The sequence below is a fragment of the Ciconia boyciana genome, chromosome 1 (genome assembly GCF_034638445.1).
Source record: "Ciconia boyciana chromosome 1, ASM3463844v1, whole genome shotgun sequence".
Taxonomy (NCBI): Eukaryota; Metazoa; Chordata; class Aves; order Ciconiiformes; family Ciconiidae; genus Ciconia; species Ciconia boyciana.
This window is the reverse complement of record NC_132934.1, coordinates 72,757,111-72,772,902: the sequence shown is the minus strand read 5'-3', so window position 1 is coordinate 72,772,902 and position 15,792 is coordinate 72,757,111. Positions and strand designations below refer to the sequence as shown.

Below are 15,792 nucleotides of genomic sequence, written 5' to 3'. Positions count from 1 at the left end.
AAAAACCTCTAGTAATTCATACATCTTCACCTTCCTTTTGATTATCTCATTCTAGACAGAAAGTATTTCTATCTGAAATGAAAGACATTTATTGAAACCTAGTTTTTTCTACTGAAACCACTCTCTAGGAGGCTTAGCTGTCAATTTCCCACTCAAAGAGAAGTGCCTTGCAGGGTGAATATATATTTTTCTTGACCCTTTGAGGAACTCAGACTCTTTCAGCTGGTGAATTCCCAGATCTGGATACGTTCCCCAGTCCTGTCCCAACCTCTTGTCAGCACAGAACCCCAAACTACACATGCACTTCCAAGGGAAAGAAATGTGGGCATGTAGGCAAAAAATGAGCCATAGGAAATGAGCAGTCCACCATGTGCCCAGGCAGAATGACTGGAGAACTAATGTCAGAATGGGCCACTGTGACAGTCTCCAGCCATGAACATGCACAACTATGAACACAAACTCATATTTTCATCTTCTTTGTGTGTATAGGACTTAGTATGGCCTGCACCATGCATTGGGGTTAAAGTCTAACTCCTCGGTGGACAGACTATGTCTCAGAAGTCAGATAACAGTGAAATTACACGAACAGCACTGTACTCAATGTCTTCTTGTCTTCCCCGGGCCTCTAAACTTCTTATGTTTAAGAATAAACAATATATGTTTAAGAATAAACAATGAATAAGTGAATAAGCAAAGACTTTTGATCCCTTGCTTTACCACCGGTCTGCCCCTGAGGGCTGTTCCTACCTGAAACATGAGCTCCCTGACAGTAGAGCTTGAGAGGAGCATACCTAAGCAGCTGTGGGCTTGCAAGGCCTGGTGCACTGATCTGTGATCTGTGTAGGTAGATCGTGAAGTTTTGCTGGTAAAGAAAGATGTCATACATAAGAACACAGCAGTGTGCTTGAGGATGTAGGTTTGTAATTCTAAGTTTCAATCAGGGTAAAAAATTTCCTGTTTCTTAATGCTTTTTTGTTTTGTGAAATAAACTTGTATTAACTATGAGAGAGTTTCATTTGGGATCATGGTTACTTGCACACATATCACATATAATTAAATTATTCCCTATCTTAGTTATTAAGAGCCAACTATTGTATTATTTATTTATCATTTTAATGCATTCTCATAAGATACCTATGAGATCAGGAAGAACTGTTAGCTTTCCTGGGCACAGAAAGACTGAAGTTTGCATATACCAAAGTACTGATTTGAAATCTCTAGGGATCTAGATCCATGTGACTTGCCCAAAAGTTAAGGAAGGAAAGACAGTGGGGGAGCTGAGATTTCGGTCCTACTCTTCTGAACAGTCTCCTCAAGTTCCAGAACAGTGGGATTATAATGCTAGTCTCTTTTTAATTCCTTTCTCCAAATGTGAATGTGCCTTATTCACATTTTTCTTCAACATGCCCCCAGTACTGCCCTTTCCATTATCCTCCTGTTCCAGGTTGCTAGTTCTCCTCTAATGTCATACTAGACACTGGGCTTCCATTCCCCTAAGGAGAGACATCTGTCTCATATGCAATTCTGGTGAGATACATAGGTAGAGCCCTTATAAAGGTCTGGTTTAAAACTCTAATATTTTATTGATGTCAGCATACTTTGAAAAGATGACTCTGATTATTGCCATGCAGACTTTTAATTTTTAGCCTTCTGGTTCTGGAAGAATATTTAGAAAGGCTCTCAGCTGCTCTTGTTACCAATGCAGCAGTTATGAATGCTATTTAAGAAGCAGTGTATATAAGAGTTGATATGTTCCTTAGTAAGCAAATAGGAAATACAAACCTTTAATTATATATAAAGATTCAGGACTGAAAGGCCTATACCTACGTCTAGAAAAAAGCTGAGACCCACACTCCCTTTTCTTCCAAATTTGTTATATGAACAATAATATAAAAAAACTCCACCAAAACCAACCAGATCATATTATTAGTATCCTACAATCTCAGGATATTTTCTGGGTATGACTTTAAGGATGCGTAGTAGTTCCTGTTCCATTTAAAGATAATCTGCTACATAAATGACTTAATATAACATGGGTCATCTGTTTAAATTATTATTAGGTCTCTTATTCCCTCAGTTTTGTATCGTGCCAATTCCTAAGTCTTACTATAACAAATACCTCTTGTAACTTTGGAGAATCCCAGGGTACTATGCTTTGAATATTCATAATAGTTAATTTTTGAAATAGTGACTTTTTGAAACCACTCCACATTTTTAACAGCTCCAAAGCTTTCATTAAAAAGAATTATAAAATCCACTACTTGTGTGAGTGGCATACTGACATACAGACTTGGAAAATATCTTGCACTTGGAATGTAATAAATCCGCTTTTTCAGATTTGTTGAACATATTCTTTCTGTACCATTCTTACTGTAGAAGGGAAAATAATCCTTGAACTTGGTCTTACTATAACTGGAGCATTAATGCATTGATTATTTGAAATCAGTGAGAGATATACACTTGACAGAACATTCTTTGTATTTCCTTCGCTTTTATTTCCTCTGTTTCAAAATCATGTTTTCCTTTCTTCTTCACAACTTGATAAGTAGTAGACAGTAAGGAATACAGTAGGGATTTTAATACAGACTACAGCCTGGAAAACATACAAGTAAAAGTGGGTTTTTTTACAATATTGTCTTTTTCATTCCATAAATTAAGCAAAGAAAGAATTAGTACCATTTTTGGAGAATGTAAGGGGGAAAACAGGAATTTCTTCCAGTGACTAGGAGTATCAATAGACCTTGCTTTCTGCCAACAGATGACTTGAGTCTTTAGTGCCTGTTAAAGATTTCTCTATCTATTCTGAAACTACAAAGAAAGTTGCTTTTAATTCAACACATAGATTTGAAAATGAAATGATGAAACTTTTTTTTGCTCATTTTGATAGGTTTTCCACCTGCTGCAGTACTAGCAAAACATGAAGCAAACTTTATAATGTGAACATTAAATATTCAATCCAAATACTAATATCAAGTGTTGATTTTCTTCCAATTTTAATGCAGCTGGAAGCTGACAATGAAGTCCAAGCTAAGTTCTAATGTTACTGGTGTAATAAAAATGATAATTCTCTCTGAAGCAACAATTAATGGTAGCTACAAAATTATTTTCAGAAATAAAAAATTTGAGCCAATTTGGCTCAGGTACATTTGTACCAACGTTATGATTCCAATGAGTCTGCAAGCCTATAAATGGAGGAACAGAGTTTCAATAAGATTCACATTTTATTTTGAGAGAAAATTACATCTCATTGTGTAAATGTTCTGAACTGATAGAGTAGGTGATCTTCTCCTTGAAACAAGTAACCATGGCCACTCAGTAACAACCAAAGATAAGGAGAAGGAGAAAGCAGTATTGGAAGCATATTACAGAAAGATACTTAATGATAATGTATTTTTGCAGCCACAAAGCAAGTCTTTAACAGCAGATAGCTGTGATTGTAAATAGGTAGATATAGCTTCAATTCTAGGTATGCTATACTCCTGGCTGCAGTAGAAACCTATTTTAAGATACAGTTTGACAACTTATTTTTTGTTTTAGTTATATATGCCTAGTCTTCATTTCTTTTCTTAAAATACGGGGTACTGATGCCAATAAAAAGAGATGGATTCACAGGCAGCTATAAGAATGTGAATGATTTTCAAAGCAGTAGACAGAAAAAGAGGGGGATTTTAGGGATAAAGATAACGTGAGTTGGAATGTATTCCCTATACAACAAAAAAATTCTGGTATGGGCAAAAGAGTAAGAAGTTGCGACTAAATCTCAAACATATTCAGAGTCACAGAAGTGTATATGTAAAAGTTCAGTAAAGTTTTCAATGGAGTTGTACACCTTCACTTTCTTCTCATAATGTTTATTCCTCCCCACGTTTCAACTTCCAAAAAAAAAAAAAAATTCCAAGCCCATCATGGAGAATGTAGAGGGAAAATTGACAAAGCCTATATTGTAATTACCTTTTCCAGATTAATTTCATAGGCCTTGCAAAAAATTAGTGTTTTCAGCCAGATCAGAACATTTGCTCTGGCCAAACTCCATCCCTCTGAGCAGCTTTTGTTGCAGATTCTAGTGTCACAGATTCCTTCTTTTATAGAGAAAGGAAATTGAGGAAAAATGGAAAGTTCATAAAGGCAGACTGATCGGGAAGATAGGAAAACTAGCTAATCCTACAATATTAAATGTTTTTATTATTGCACTCCTTGCTACAGTTTTGCCATATAGAAACTGCATTTTAAAGAAGAGAGAATTTAATTTGACAGAACAGAACAGTATATTTGCAAAATGTCATATATTTGCATCTCATAAGGGATTGATCTGGTGGAATAAATGCTGAAACTGAAAGTCATCTAACTGCTTAGTCTTTTCCATTGTTCCTTACTATTCCTTATTGTTAGTTCATGTTCAATATTTGTGTTTCAATAAAGTGCTTTTTTAATAATCCAGAATTTCTAGTGTTATGTCCCTGTTTCTGTTAGCACTTAAATTTATGTCCAAAATTTTGTCTATTATTCTGTACTACAGACATGAACTACACTCACAACAGGCCATCTTCATTATAGCAGCCCTTGGTTGCACAACATTTTTAATAAAATTACTCTTATTTTCAATAAAGAAATAATCACATATTCAGATAAATGCCATGTAAAGACAGCTGCTTGCTCATTGAATAGTCTCCAGCAACAACATAGGCACTAGAAGGGCTGGATTGGTGTTGAACGGATGTCAGTAGCAGCTGTGGGGTGAAAAGAGAATGACCCATAGGTAATGCAGCTTTCTGTGAAGAACCGAAGGAGCACAGAAAATGCTCTCCATGCTCCATCCTTCTCCCTCTTCAAGTGCATGGTGCAGATTCTCTAACAAATGGGCATCTGTAAAAGGCATTGTCAAGGGACATTGTTACAAGGGGAGCAGTCTGCTTCCTGCTTGCAGAAAGGAAACCCTGTGTGATGAGCGCCTTTCTGCACATAAATTAGTACAACACTCCCAGAATCTTTGTGCTGAGTGACCACAAAGATGAACAACCAGATGAAAAATGTGCTCTAGTCAATGCAAATCTGAAGAAATTCAGTATATATCAAAGGAACCATTTAATTTATTTCAGTTTCATTCAAATATTGGCAACACTACAACCTCATCTTCTGCAATCAGGCTTTGCAAATTAATATGCTTATAAATAAAAATTGAGCATATGACTTTGTCGTCAACAATACAGAATGATGTAGAATGATGGGTTTTATATTAGACACCTTTTTGTTACTGGTTTCTCTGGGTAATTAATTGTCATATCCAGATGTATAGCGTAAGGAACCTCCCAAACCAGGTGTGAGTACAGATGCAAAATCTTCATTTTGCATCAAAAGAGTAATCTGAAGATGGCATTTTCGCACAATGTTGGTTATCCCCGAAACCATGCATAGTTCTTTACTGCATTTTAAAACAAAGACAATGAAAGCAATCATGGCCAGTCTGAGCACTGAAGCTATATAAAGCCACTGATCAGTATTTACAAAAGGGCATGTTCAACCCGTGTGACAAAGTAATTGCCACCAGCAGTGATGAACAAAAGCAAAATCTTATGCTTACGTTAAAAACATCTAATATTTATGAGAATAATGTTTAAATGTTCACAGCAATATTTTTAGAAAGTTTAGTGTTTACATTACTGCTTGAAATTAAACTTTGTTTCTAATAAAACTCTAATTAAAAGATATGTTTACAGAAAACAGCAAGCGTGGTAGGCATTTCATTTTTTGTAATAAACATGTTAGCAAAGCATCACTGTCATAGTTTGAAAGTAAAACAAAATCACGTTCATTCCTTTGGCATTTACAATAAACATTGGGAGAAGGGAAGTAGCATTGCTTTATTCTGTAATGCTGCAACACCCAGCATACATCCCTGGTCAGTCCTGAAATATCTTCTGCACTAACTATATGAAATTTATTCCTCCTGTGTACTTGTCTCCCTTTGTTCATGTGACTCTGTTAGGGATGTCTCTTGTGCATACAGAGAGGTATACACAGGCAAAGCCTGAAGGCTGAATTTCCAGGGTTTCAGTATCAATGAAAAAATCTAGAAATAATGCCTTGATATCTTTGCCAAACTACCTTACTGATTTCCTTTTAACCAATGGTACATAAAGTATGAGGTTATATAAGTAAATATAATATTGGGTAAAATTACAAAGGAAAGCAAGAGTTAGCTTGCTGGGTTATCTGTAGCACTGTACTGCCTTTGACAATGACCATTACTAGTACCTCTAGAAGCAGTTGAAAAGTACATAAAGAAAATAAAAAACCCACAGCAAATTATTTTCAGTCACTACAGACCTGGATTATTTACAAAGTGCTGATTGACTGATGACAGTTTCTGCACTCTCCTGAGTAATCCAGAATTAAATCAACTAAACACCCCTGGTTTGTATTTTTCTTCCTTTTTTTTTTATTTAGGCCACCATATCAGTGTGTTTCAGTAAGCATGGAGGCACTTCTGTATTCTGTATACACATTGGTGTTCAGATGCTGATCATTCAATAGTTTATTCCAGTTCATAAAAGTGCGAGTAACAGGGAGTTTCCTCCGCAGATTTTTTCCCCATATATCCTCTGACAAAGCTTGAATGTTTTCCAGAATGGCAATATGAAACTTCATGTCCTCAGCTTTCACAAATTTCACAAAATCTGTGGCAAACTGACTTTGGTCTATCACGTTTAGAGTCTCACTCACAGACTTGCTGACAGTTACATGGAGGTTGGCATCTTTGAAGTAGTGTATCTGGAGGAGAAAGATCCCTGTAACTTGAGTGGTAAATGGAGTCAGGGCAAAAGTCCAGTCTGACTTCCAGAGGCTATTGCAGTGATTTGGAAGCTGGTACTGATGAGCCTCAATGCAGGCCACAAACATCTGCCTCTTCCCCAGGCTTTTTTTGAACACACAGCAGTTGCCTACAGGAAAGTGGCAGCTCACGTAGGCCTTCAAGCCCCTGTGGAGGGCCTCTCGCCACAGCTCCCCCTCATCTAGCATCACACCATGCAGCTGGGGTTTGCTGGTTACCCCACGCAGGTGGTCAAACTCAAAAGAGAATTTGTCCTGAGGGTCAAAGAAGCGGTTTCCCCCTAAGTCGTTGTAGTGGGTCAGTAGCACAGTGCGCCCATTTATTTGGATGGGGGTGAAGCTGTTCTTGTTGTGACCGGCCCCCACGCGGGCAGCCTCCTGCCTCACCAGCTTGTCATCTTGGACCAGAGCAGAGAGATCTCGGACAACCTGGCCAAACTCCCCAGGAGGGGACTGGCGCAGTAGGCTGCAAATGAGAGGCACCTTCTCTGGCTCGCGCAGCTCCTGCCTCGTGTACATGTTGGGGGTGAGGGCTATCCAAAGGGTGGCAGACTGCAGGCAAGGGGAGGGCACGTGGGCGGCTTTGTACTGGAGGGAAAAGCCACAAGATGGTGGCAGGGGTGGGGGGACCAGTGGCAGGAAGGGGCCTGCACTGGGGACCCGCAGTTTGTGACCTCACAGTGGCACCTGGGGCAGTGCTGGTGGGTGGCCAAGGGTGGGGGCTGTGCTGAGGGCGTTGGGCGTCCCGGCAGGGGCACGGGGGTGTGAGGGTAGGGAAAGGGTGCTGCCCGGAACCAGAGCAAGCTGAGGTGATGTCCTGCCGAACGCTGCCAACGCCACCACAGTGAAGAGTCCAGAGCAGGCGATGCAGAGCTGCCATGGAGGAGAACAGATATCCTCCTCCTGCTCTACCTCCTCCTCCTTTTGCTGCTCTACCGCCTCCTCCTCCTCCTCCTCCTCCTCTCCTCTCCCTGCCCTGCGACAACTGCCATTGTGTGACCTCCCCCGTGTGCCCCTTTCCCCCCAGGTCTGGGCCCGACCTGTGCACACATGGGACCCCCCAGCTGGGTGGCAGGGGAGGGCCTGGGGTAGCCAGTCCAGTCTGGTCTGGCCTGGTCCAGCCAGGGCTGCTCGAGGCTGGTTGGGTAGGTGCAGTGCTGGGCACCCTCACCTCATTGCTGCTTGTTGTTGGCACTCCTTTTACTGCCATTCACAGAATCACAGAATCATATAGGTTGGAAAAGACCTTTAAGATCATCGAGTCCAACCGCAAACCTAATGCGACCAAGTCCACCACTATACCATGTCCCTGAGCACCTCATCCAAACGTCTTTTAAATACTTCCAGGGATGGCGACTCAACCACTTCCCTGGGCAGCCTGTTCCAATGCTTGACAACCCTTTCAGTGAAGTAAAATTTCCTAATATCCCCACAGCTGCTGAATCCCCTTGGCCTCCCCACATTTCCTTCCTCTCACTGTGCCCCTTTCTTCACCCTGACCACCCCTTGTTTTCCTTCACACTCTCCCCTTCTCTTTTTCTGGCCCTTTTTGTCACCTTTGCCCTCAGAGTCTCTGGGCGCAGAGCAAAAGTATCTTCCTGTGTGCCTCAGAGCCTGCTGCATTATCAGAAATCAGAAGACAAGGATGTTCCAGAGTATGAGAAAAGCAAAGTGCAAGCTTTTTAGTTTAAAATAATTAAACTTCTTCCCCTCCTCCCCCTATGAAAAGGCAATGACATGGGTGAGAAGTTTCCTTAACCTGATGTCTCATACGTGGTTTTTGTCCATCATTCAGAATGAGTTCAGGACTGGGAAGATTGATTTAGACAGCACAATGAAGCTGCTTGAAAAACTGCAAATGCCTTTTGATTTCGCACATGTAAAACATGTTTTCAAGGTGAGGAATATGTAGATTAAGCAATTAAATACATTTAGAAGTCCAGTTACATAAGTGCCTTATATTTGCTGACTTTTTAAAATTAATGTTTTGGAAGTGAATTTCATGCTAATAGGGTGTGCTAAATCAGCAAATAATTTGCTTTGTTCAGGTCTTTTGTTTCTGTGTAAAATAGACAACTGAGTGGTTGCATTACCATCATCTCTTCACCAAACCAAAATAGTGTAAGGTGATGGAAAATATGTAGGTCTTGAGTCCCAACTTTTTTCTAACAAGGTGTCACTTGAGAAAAATTAAAATATTCTGGTTTCATCTCATCCAGCTGCTTCTGTGATCAAGCTAACGAGCCCAGACATACCTGTATGATGCTGGGCAGAGCCATTAGAGTGACTTCCTAAAAATCCTTTTGCCAAGAGGACAATATGGAGTTGTCTGATCTGCTCAGGCTTCAGGTCAACATAGATCCAGCATGCTTGTTCATTCAATTTTCCACTATACCCCTCCTTTGAAGTATTTAAGAGGCATGCCCGAATGGATGGGAATTGCACTCTAAACCCTGGGGAAGGATGTGGCCTTAAGATATGGCAACCTTTAAAAGATTTCTATGAAGGTTACATGATAGAGCTAGAAACTGGACTTACTAATAAGTTAATTTAATGTAGGTAAGCAAACTACCATCAAGTGGATGCAGTCCCAGTGAAATTGAGTGCCTTTGGACATATTGGGATTTCATGTTCTTTGGGTCCCCTCTAGTAATTACTCAAAAGATGTATGATTTTTCCTTTTAGCTCTTTTTTTTACCAAATATAGCTGTTTGGTCAAGCTGTTTTCCTAAGGGAATGAAGCCAAGTGGCTAGATATATATGTGATTTCTTTGATAATTTTGTAACCAGCTGGCTGATTCTGTCCAGATTTGACAGAGGAGAATTAACTATGGCAAGTCAGAAATTTTAGGTCACGTCATGCTGACAGGAAGGCAGGTAGGCAGAGGGAAGGCATTAGGATTTCCTCACTCTATCTTTTTTCTCTCTCATTGTTCTCTGCCTTCTTGAGCCAAGGTAAAGCCGGCAGCATGAACTCAACCCTTGCTAAAGAGGCTGCCCGTGGTTTTTGAACTTGCACTGCGTTGAGAGAATTGCCAACCCTGAGAATCTCATGAGAACTTGAAACTATTTCTTATTGTTTCCTGTGTTTTCCACCTACTTATCTTTCTGACAGAAATTTGAGAGAGATGATCAGTTGTGGGTAGAGAAGAGAGTAATTGTATGAGGAAGTGATCTGCATAGAACAAGTCGACTTAGTTATATTTAACAATATAATATAGTCAACAGTTGGATCTAGTTATTTGTAGCAGGACTGTGAGGTATTCTTTGCTATTTGAGAGAGATTTGAGTCTTTTCAATAGGTTTGGGGCTCAAATTGTTCATCAGTGTAATAGTACATAAAAATGCAAAGCACTGGAACGAAATCTTACTGGCATCATTGTCGGTAACTATACATCAACAGTTAATCGAATGGTTATACATGACAAAATCAATTTTATAGAAAACATAGTTCTTAAAGAATAATCTGCCTTTTTCTTTTGTATTCTCTTTGAATTTATTTTGCTAATGCTCCTTTGAGCAATATCAGAATTATGAATGTTAAGATTTTTAAGGAATACTATATTTTCATATAATTCCTCTCAAGACTAAGTCTTTGTCAAGATACTTCCTTTTCTGAATAGCAAAGTTTTGATGTGCATTAATAAAAACAAGAATAATAAAAATCTACTAACAAAAATTTTACAACAATCTTTTTCTTTATATTGACATGATTTTCATAACTTTAATTTGAAAAGCTCTCCTGTGTAGTATTATTGCTGTTATTTCATAAAGAAGCAATTGAGATAGATAGAAAATGTAATTTTTTTACCCAGCTTCACTTTGTGCCAAAACCTAAGTGAAGGTCTTTGGAGTCCTGATAGATTGTTTAATTCCAAAATAAGTTGGTATTTTCTTTTTCTATTTAACAGTTATGAGTAAATTTGCAGTTTTCTTAAAGATGTTGAAAATTAGATTGAGGATATCAACCTTAGATGTGGGATTTCTCAAGCAGTAATGAAATGCATATTATTAGCATTTGTATTGAATTATTTTCTTGCTGGTGATTTTTGTTAAAAATGGTCATTACAATTCTCTTTCACAAACTCAGAGCAAATACTTAATTACTGATTTGTAAAATTTTTGGCTAGAACTCCTCATGAAATTTAGTTTTGTACTTGTTTTGGTTATCTAATGTATTTTTACTTTTATTGTTGTACTTATTCAGACATCTCTCAGTAGGAAATGTACTGCATAGGAAGAAGCTGGTAATGTATCATTAGACTTTTAGTTTTTATGGTGTCTCTTCAAAACTAACCTAATTTAGTAGTAATCAAAAGTATTTATCAAAGAGCAGCTAAAGCTCAAGTAAGCCATTTTATGTTTGTGGACACTTCTGGGGAAACTGTAATAACCACAGTAGGTGCCATGTTATTAGATGCTGAAATTTAGCCTCTTTGGTAGTCTCAGTTTAAGGAGCCAACAATTATGAATTTTGATCAGCTTACAGTGATGATAATGAGGACATAAATTGCCATTTATTTATGATTTTGTGAATAATTTTGTCAGTAAATTTCCAAAGTTTCTCTTAATTTGGCACCGTTTAAGAATAATACAAGCTAAACTGTTAGAAACATCTATATTTCATATGCACAACTGCGTATTTCGTGTAGAAACTTTTAAAGGATAAACAAAATTGTTAAGCCTGAGAAAAATGTAAATGGTGGAAATGGTAAAAAAGTATTATTCTACTCAAATTCTTTTGCCTTTTTGATTTTTCTAGTGACTTTTCTACAGAAACACTGAAATTAATTAATGTGCTAACATTCTGTAAGCTCTATGAAAACAAGCTTACAGTTTAAGAATTCTGAAAGTGTGAATAATTAATCTGAGTTAAACATTCTGGCTTGTTAAGAATAGAACACGATGTCATAGGTTATTACACAGTATCTTGTCTCCAAACTTTAATAGTGTTTCTTATCTGATGTATTTAAAGTCTTGGATCTCATGATAATTTGGTTATCCTTATTTCATTTTTTAGATTACTGTTTGCTGTATGTTGTATGTAAATTTAACTGACAATATTTACAATATGGTTTACATAGCTGTTGGAGAGGTATTGTATTAAATACATTTTCCACTCAATAATTTTTATACTGCAGATTTATTATACTGCATACATTTTAGAGGTTTTATATAATGTGTTTTAATATTGCATATGTGTTATATAGAAATTTATTGTAATTACTTAGATGCTAATTATGTCATATGGTACATTTTAATTTGTATAAAATATTTTTAACACACAAAGTCAAGTGTAAAAGTTGCATATAGAAGTAGAAGAGTATAATTTGATAATGCATTGCAGTCACTGTTACCTGAGGTTTTCTGTATTGTTCTCGCTCTTATGATCAGTTACAATAGAGTGGTTTGTGTGTTCCTTTGTATTATTGCATATCTTTGTATTGACTGTTTTGATTTTTTTTTTTCCCCCAGAAAACAGTTGACAAACGGAAGACACATACGATTAACATAGAAGACTTCCGGGCGATTTATCGAACTATTGTACACAGACCTGAATTTCATGAACTTTTCCGTGCTTACTCTCCAAACAGCAAAATTCTATCTGATACTGAGCTCACTGAATTTCTCAGAAAAGAACAATATGAAACTGAAGCTTGTGAAATGACCGCCTTAGAAATTATTTTGAAGTATGAACCCATTGAAGAAGGTATGCATAGTTTAAGTATTTGATTTCTAGCTCTTATTTATTGTGCTTCTGTCAGTGACTGTGTTTATATTTTTGAATACTCATCTGGCTATACAAATTGAGCATTTTAAAGAAAACTAATATAAGCAATTATGTTATAACTATGTATGTTGTATAATATCTTTTGTAAGACTTGTACAAAATGTTGATTTTTTGAAATTCAGATCTTTAAATATTGTGAATGTAATAATACAAGAAACCTTTAATAAAGCACAATAAATTTACACAGCATATTGCTCAGTGATAGCATATTACATTACTTACCTGATCCATCATTCTTACTGCTTGTTGCAGCAGACTGGTCCAAAACCTACATGTAGATTGCTTCAAACTAAATACAATTTTCATAAAGTAAATGAGCTAGTATAAACTGCACTAAATCTTTTTAATGCCCACTGAAACATGTGAATGACCATTATTAGGAAGCCAGACTGAATTTTTTTGTTTAGTTAATTGTTCAAAAATAATTCTGCTTAATGAATTAGAGGAATATAAATATTGGATTACAAAGATTAAAAAATATAAATTATGTTTTTTTAGCAACTGGTCTGTTCAGCAAAGGATATTTCTCTTAGAGGAAATCAACCATAATTAAATCAGTAATAATGGATGATTTTTTATTTATTTATTTTTCGGTATTAAAATCTGAAGACTGAGGACAGCATTTTTGAAGGCTAGAAAACGTCAAAATTTAATGTTATGTAATTTAGTTCGGTTTAACTACTCAGTACTGTGATCCACAATCACAATAAAGTGAAAAGAATAGTTAAATCCATTGCATTTCAAAGCATATTTTACAACCAAGATTGTTCTAATCCCACTTGGGGGTCACATTAATTGTTACAGCATTGTTGATATAGTAGAGCTTTTTGCATAAAGTTTATCTTACAAATGGAAAGAATACGTGCTACTAGAGTCTGATATAGTACTTCCATTTTGTACTATTTAAACCTACAGCTTGTTTTAATAGAATGCTCTCCATCAATCATACTTTTTGCACTGGTATGTCTATATTTGAGTCTCATATGGCAGGAAGTTTATAATGTAGAAGTAATCTAATAATGGAGATTTTTACAGAGGAAGACAACTTCTAAGGATGTATCTACTGAGAAGGTTATATCTCTCTTTCTTTACTGAGAAAGACTGAAACCTTAAACAGTTATATTCTGGTTTGCCCTCAGTTGGATATGATTGGTAATGATATCAGAGATGCATTGAAGCAGTCTTGCAAATGTGTTGGATCCTCAGCATCTTCAGCGGGCATGGAGTCTGGTTACTAACCTGTCCCATCATGTGGCTACTGATGTCATTATCCATGTTATTGGAGTTAAAGCTATAATTAATTATTTGTGCTCTCCCATCCTGAAAATGCCATTTCCATTTTGTTCTCTGATCAGCTTCTAAGTGTAGGTCTCTAAACACAGACTTGTACTATCACAGAATCATGGAACTGTTCAGATGGAAAGAGACCTCAGGGGAGTAGCTACTCCAGCCTTCTGCTCAAAGCAAGGTTACCACTGAATTCAGAATAGGTTTCTCAGGGCCTTTTTTCAGTCAAAATTTGAAAACACCTGAGGACAGAGATCCACAGCCTCCTTCATGTGCCCAGAAATGGCTTTCAAGAGTTCTTGCACCATGATATTCCCAGGGATGAAAGTGAGGCTGGCCAACCTGTAGCTCACTGAATTGAATCATAGAATCATAGAATCATAGAATCATAGAATCATAGAATCATAGAATCATAGAATCATAGAATCATAGATCATAGAATCATAGAATAGTTTGGGTTGGAAGGGACCTTTAAAGGTCATCTAGTCCAACCCCCCTGTAATAAGCAGGGACATCTTCACCTAGATCAGGTTGCTCAGAGCCCCATCCAACCTGACCTTGAATGTTTCCAGGGATGGGGCATCTACCATCTCTCTGGGCAACCTGTTCCAGTGTTTCACCACCCTCATCGTAAAGAATGTCTTCCTTATATCTAGTCTAAATCTACGCTCTTTTAGTTTAAAACCATTACCCCTTGTCCTATCGCTACAGTCCCTACAAAAAGTCTGTCCCCATCTTTCTTATAAGCCCCCTTTAAGTATTGAAAGGCTGCAATAAGGTTTCCCTGGAGCCTTCTCTTCTCCAGGCTAAACAACCTCAACTCTCTCAGCTTTTTCTCATAGGAGAGGTGTTCCATCCCTCTGATCATTTTTGTGGCCCTCCTCTGGACCTGCTTGAGCAGGTCCATGTCTTTCCTGTGCTGAGGACTCCAGAGCTGGACACAGTACTCCAGGTGGGGTCTCACCAGAGCAGAGTAGAGGGGCAGAATCACCTCCCTCGACCTGCTGGCCACGCTTCTTTTTATGCAGCTCAGGATATGGTTGGCTTTCTGGGTTGCAAGTGCAAGAAAGTCCTTGCCCTTTTCGAAAATGAGTGCAACATTTGTTCTTCTTCAGTCATGGGGGCCTCCCCTGATCTCTGTGGCCTTTCAAAGATGATAGAGGATGGCTTTGCAGTAATATCAGCCAACAGTCTTAACACTTTCAAATGCACCTCATTTGGTCCCATGGACTATCATGTGTTGAGTTCTCTCCAGTAATCTCTATTTTATCTTAATCTCTATCTGCTGGTAGTTTCTTTTCTCCTTGAACCCTGTCTGTAGGCACAAAGCCTACACCTTGTTGATGAAGACTGAGAAAGACAGCACTGAGTACTTTAGCATTATCTGTTTGCTGTCACTAAACCACCTGCCCTATTCAGCAGCAGGCCCACTTACTCCTTTTTAAAAACATAGCCCATGCAGCAGTAAAAGTGCTCCATGTTGCCACTGATGTCCCTTGCCAGTTTCAATTCTGGTTGAGCTTTGGCTTTCCGAACACCATTTCATCATGCCTGAGTAGTGTTTCTATATTCCTCCCTTGCAGCCTGCCCACACTTTACTGGCAGTTTTATACTTTCCTTTTAATGCTATTTCACTTTTGCTCTCTCAGTGAATCCATGACATTGTTCTTGTTGCAGTAGAAGGAAGCTATCTAAGCAGCTGGCACTGGTAAATCAGCCTAGAATCTGGAGCTTAAGCCGGGTTCTTCCAGGTTTCAGTAATACTTTGCAGACAAAATATTTTTCTAACCAATGAGTTCTGCTTCCTATTGAGCGAGGCATACCTGTAGAACTCATAATTTATTTGTTTAGCTACCATGGAAGGGTTTATGTGTGGTTGCCATTAT

The 15,792-nt window shown here is 38.0% G+C and overlaps 1 protein-coding gene across 1 annotated transcript in view; it reads left to right on the top strand.

Annotated features, from left to right (window-relative positions):
• The first annotated feature begins 7,706 nt into the window (after window positions 1–7,706).
• PLCZ1 (phospholipase C zeta 1) overlaps window positions 7,707–15,792 on the top strand; it is a 56,973-nt gene continuing 48,887 nt past the window's right edge. The window contains exons 1-3 of the mRNA XM_072849931.1: window positions 7,707–7,720; window positions 8,602–8,725; window positions 12,304–12,538. Coding sequence (XP_072706032.1) covers window positions 7,707–7,720; window positions 8,602–8,725; window positions 12,304–12,538 — 373 coding nt within the window. The remainder of the gene's footprint in view (window positions 7,721–8,601; window positions 8,726–12,303; window positions 12,539–15,792) is intronic.